At 39.9% G+C, this 5,551-nt stretch overlaps 1 protein-coding gene across 1 annotated transcript in view; it reads right to left on the minus strand.

Annotated features, from left to right (window-relative positions):
* mtss1 (MTSS I-BAR domain containing 1) overlaps window positions 1-4,549 on the minus strand; it is a gene marked incomplete in the record, with an annotated part of 49,433 nt that extends 44,884 nt beyond the window's left edge. Inside the window, 1 exon segment of the mRNA XM_014024430.1 lies at window positions 3,813-4,549. Coding sequence (XP_013879884.1) covers window positions 3,813-3,884 — 72 coding nt within the window.
* Between the last annotated feature and the right edge of the window lie 1,002 nt (window positions 4,550-5,551).

Here is a 5,551-nt window from a genome sequence, read left to right on the forward strand (position 1 = left end):
GCCTGAAGTCTGTAATTTTGACAATTTGGAACAGGTTTTTACGAAGAGCCAATTTTCTCCCAATAAATTAGTCAAGTGACTAGGATACAAGGATTTCCAGGGACTCCGGGGGATTAATCGTCAAATTAATCGTTATCGGCTAAATACCACGATTAATCGTGATTAATTTTTTTGACAATATTGCCCAACCCTACCTGCTGGAGCATCGGCAGCAGCACTAACACAGCCAAAATGGATTCCATTACGGAGAGTCAGCCAGAGGAAATGCACCTCCCATGGCCTTATTTAAAAGACTTATTTAAGTTAACCGGTTCAAAAATGACTAGTGGAGATCAGGGCAGCATAATATCAGGAAAACATGTGCAATAACAGTCCTTCATATTGCGATGATATGACTTGTGATAAATAAATACATAAGTATGTAATGCTGATGTTTTCTTCTCTGGGTTCAGAGCAAAAAAAAATCAGTAAACTTGAAACAAAGATCCATTGTAGGTACCTCCTTCATTGGAAAACCAGAATACACAGCGCCTCACCTCACCATTATGTATCATTAAAAAAAAACCTCTGAAAGGTAAAGGAATTATCCAGGTTCAGCAGGATATCTGGCCACGCTTCGTTGTAAAACCTGCTCAGGAATGCCTTGAAGAAGTGACCAATTCTCCACACTCCCCACAACAAACCCGACTCACGGAGGCCCTGCATAGGACCACCTTCTGAGATTTCTTGTTGACACACGGTGGGTCAGAATCGAGGACCTGAACAAAATCTTACAGAGGGATTGTTATGTCGAGGAGAAGAAACCTTCCTACACTCATCACAGGCATCTGAGGTTTAATTACTGRCACTGGTAGCTAACCTTCTGATGAAGAGAGACTAAAAACAAACTTTAAWACAAATTATTTATTCTCATGCAACCACATTTCTCACAGTCACGTGACACCCATCTTAAACTCTTAAAATGTCCAGAACCGATCTCTAAGTTTCACATTTCATCAGCTCTCTGCTATCTTGACTGTAATGCAATCCAAGGTTTTCCAGACAGAAGGTCAATAAAATGTGTCCAATAATGGATATTCCACACAGACGACTGTGCTGATCGCTCAGAGATAAGTGGAGCATGTTCAATAAGAAGTGATGGCAGTAAAATCAACAACTCTTTAAATAAACAAGGGCTGCGACTAATCAACCCACAGAAAACAGCTAAAACATCAAACTCCTAAAATGATCATATCAACATCTTAAAATAAGCTTCGTTTCTTTAATTATAAAGATAGAAATTAGTGCTGGGCGGTATACCGTTTTGTACCGAATACCCGTTTATATTTTTGTTATGATATGAATTTTTTGAATAACGGATATTCCGGTTTAAATAGCGGAATGTTTCGTCGCGGCCACCAGTGAACTGTTGTTTCCCGGGGGACATTTTTCCTTGCTGCACCGCTAAGTGCGTTAGCATGCTAATGTTTGTAGCAGCTAGTTGCAGTCGCGGGTGGCGATTCCGCTGCTTATATTGACTGACGTTTAAAAAAAACATCCAGTTTGCCGTCGCTGAATGTAGTAAACACATCTTCAGTGACGTGCACAGTTAGATTTAACACGATTAGTTAATATGGAGACGTTATGCTGATGGAGACTTAACGTGCTTCTATTGTGAAAAGCTTGCAGGAAGTAGTTCGTAGTGGAGTTGGAATTGACTGGTGTGCAAGGTGAGTCGTGCTGATAAGCTTTAATAAATAACATAAAACAATAAACCCGATCATAATCTTTTCTTMACCCTCCTCCTTCACGACTGGACCAAAATGCATGACTACTGTCGGCAACCACCAGTCAGAGAAGAACAGACACAGAGGAGGGAAACAGTGACACAGACAGAAGAGGTACAGTAAAAGAAAAAAGTCACTAAGCAGGGTTTGTACATTATATTATCAGATGAGCTGTGATGAAAAGAAAAATACCGTCAAATACCGTGAAACCAGTGAAAACGTTGAAAATACCGTGATATAAAATTTTGATCATATCGCCCAGCTCTAAAAGAAATGCAAAATGACTTTTTTTTTCTTCATGGCCGCCGCAAACCTTCACAGAAGAGAAGCTGGAACCAATAAACAAAATAGAAGCAGATTTGTTTTGGCTACGAGGATGAGATTTAAAACAGGAAACATTCAGGTTCATGTGTGTTCAGTTTGCTTAGCTGGAGATTTGTTGTCATCTAGTAAAATCTTTGTTTCCTGTTGTCTGACCTATGGAGCACGCTGAGAAAATACATTTATCTGTCAAAACAACTGTGCAGCTTTCCCAAAAAGACCCACTCCAGCAGCACCGGAGAGCCTTCACTGGTGATTCTGGTGACGCTGCTAACGATGAACATGTGAGAGCGTCGAAATCCCCTGACTGACAAACAGTCGGCAAAGGGCAGCCCGCCTGACGACACATCAAAGAGCACACAGCTGGTAAAAACCCACCCCCATCCAGCCCTGTTGCTCTTTCAGATGGCCCACTTCCAGCTCCGACCTCAGCTCAGTCATTACCCGGCCCGGATCAGCGCCGGCCCGCTCGCTATTTATAACCCCAGTTCCATCGTTCGGAGGCGTCCCAAACAAAACCATCAGTTTGTGTTTTTAAGGTTTCGGCTCGTTTTGATCCAGCCATCCTTTTTGTGTCATCTTTACTGTGATGGTGATAACAGAGCTTCATATTGTGATGATGATGATAAAGATTAATATTGCGATGGCGATCTGACTTGCGATAAATGAACAAATACTGAAGCAGTGTTGATGTCTTTTTGCTCTGGATTCAAAGGGAAAAAACAACTTATACAATACATTATTTCCATTCCAAATGCAAACATCTGATCCAACCATTTATTGACATTAACAGTTTTTTTGCAAAATGTCTTTTACACAGGCTGTTATCGTGATGACGATAAATCTGTGATACATTGTGCAGCCTTAGTKTGAACTGAACAAAAATGTAAAACAACTCTTTATGAGTGGCTCATGGTGGTTACAAGACATCTGTCACTCCCTGAGGTCCAAATTAACCAGGCAGACCAAAAACAGCAGCTGTGTGTCCGAGCTTTAAAAATTCTCAACCTGAAATCAGCAGAAACCCCTGAAAGACAGGCCGTGCACTCTGTTACACTGGGAGAGGACAAAAATACCTACATTTTCAGGTATTAGTGAAAACTGTCAGTTCTGTGGAAAAAACTACAATAATCAAAACTTAAATGGGTTTGTGTAAACATTGTATAAAGTATCTCAAAACGCCAGTTCAGACACGTAAAATACAACTTTCTGCAACCTGTTTGGACTTAAAATAATGTTTGTTCTGTGAAATCTGTCTGAGCTATTGAGCTGGATTTTATCATCTATTTCACCAAAATACCCATCGACTTCCATTCATTTTTTTACCTCAAAACTTAATTTTTAATAAGCAAATTTTGTCTACATTGTGTATTAATCATAACACACTATTTCAGGTCAAGATAAAAGATATGATGTGTAATTTGAACCTTTTATTTAACTCCAGTTTCCACATTTTCCTTATTATAACTGGGAGTTTTCCAAATTTTTATTGGGCAACTGTCCAATTGCGTGTTTGTGTTGTTTATCCTGTTTCTTGTGCAGTGAAATGATTGTCATCAGTAAAAAAATATAAATAAAATAGAAACAAAGATGCTCCAGAATGAAACGGTTGAGATATCTGTGAAAGGAGGAGTCTGGAAATGCAAATCTCTCAGAATATATTCAAACCATCCATGGCGACTTGTTGAGTGGGTTTATAGGAGGGAAATAACGTTTTAAACTCACCTTCATGTCGTTCATGATGAGCTGGAAAAGCCCTCCCAAGGCGCTGCATTCCTTCTCTATCCCCGCATCCATTTTTCCACAGACTCGGAAAAAAAAAATCCTCCCAAACTTTTTTTTTTAAAACCTCCCCCCCCTCTTAAGTTTTTGAACACTCCAACAGGAATCAATGGAGGCTTTTATTTGTTTATTCTGAACTGGAGGCTGTTGATTACAACTCCCAGGGGTTAAAGTCCGCTTTAAGCCACACGGAGACCAACAATCAGAGGAAAAAACGCAGAATAAAAAATGAGTAAAAACTCAGCTTCTCTGATGCTACCAGCCGGCCAACTGGATAAACGTCCCGAAAAAATGCACATCGTGCCAGAATCCCGTAACGAGACCGTCCGGAGAACGGCTGGCAGGCTCCCGGAGGATTAGTCCGGCAAAAAAAGAAAAGAAAAGAAAAACAGCCTCTTACCTCCGCCTGCTAACTTGGCTAACGAGGTTAGCAAGGCAACCTGTGACTGTGCGCGTGTGTCCGAGCTCGCGCACTAAYGTCTGTACACACACGGACACACGATCCGTGATCAATCGGTGCSTCTTGGAAATTAATCGATACGGTTCGTGTCCGTGGTCCGGTTCGGGTTTGAAGCCCCTCCGTCGGCGGCTCCGGGTGTTTATCCGGACGAYTCGCGGCTGTTTGTGGACGAGTTTTGACGGCAGACTCGACGGTTCTCCTGCCGTCCCTCCAACAGGAGTCCTAACCTGAAGTGAATGAGATTTTTCACAAACTGCGCGTGAAGGCGGGGCGGATGACCAATTCCACATCCGGTCCAGAGTTTCAAAATAAGACTCTTCATTTTCCACCTGTACGAGGGAGGGAGTAAGGTAGCCTATTTGTGTTAGCAAAAATATTTTTAAAATAGGTGGACATAATTAATGGAAACTAAACTAAAATAAAATAATGGATGCACATCTACAACTGGTTCACTTTTATAAATGAAAAAATACAAAATGGCTGTAACTCTGTTAGTTTTACAGAAGTTAGCTAAAACTTGATGTAGCTGAAAATGATTACTAGATAAAAACAGTAAGACCATCACATACAGGATTTTAATTACAGAAATGCATTGAATCACTCTGAATTCATGTGTTTTGATTTTTTAATTATTTTTCTGCATGCATGCTAATGTTAATATGCTTTATACTGTCATCATTGCATATTCCTATACAACAAATTTTGTTAAAAAGGAGGGAAGAACAGGCAATTCCTTTAATCCTTGTTAACATTTTGAGATTTAACTCCTGTGTTTTTATTTGTACCGTAATTTAGCCTCCTCTTTAATACTGCAGAAAGCCTGTTCATCCCAATCTAGTGCAGGTAAAACACTGACTAGTCCTAAATACTAAAAACACAAACACAATTAACATTATTTTTTTCATTAAGCTGGTCTTTAATTTGATTCTTTTGAAGCAAAACTGCATTTTAAATTTTTATTTAAAAGTTACTGTTGCAGTTTGATTCACAAATAAGGGCCAATTTATTAAACTTGTGTTATAATGAAATTAAAAAAATGTACGCTTAAAAAAACCTGACTGTAGTCTGGCTTTTATTTTCTAAAGGAATCAATTTCCTGTTGACGTAGATTGACGCAGATTTGTTTGTGCTCTGTGGACGCGGCGGTTCCGTGAGGGGGCGGGGCTATGGAGGATTAAAAAAGTTCCCAATAAAACAAGCTGCCCTGAGTTTACCTTATTAA

Source organism: Austrofundulus limnaeus, unplaced genomic scaffold, assembly GCF_001266775.1.
Source record: "Austrofundulus limnaeus strain Quisiro unplaced genomic scaffold, Austrofundulus_limnaeus-1.0 Scaffold422, whole genome shotgun sequence".
Taxonomy (NCBI): domain Eukaryota; kingdom Metazoa; phylum Chordata; class Actinopteri; order Cyprinodontiformes; family Rivulidae; genus Austrofundulus; species Austrofundulus limnaeus.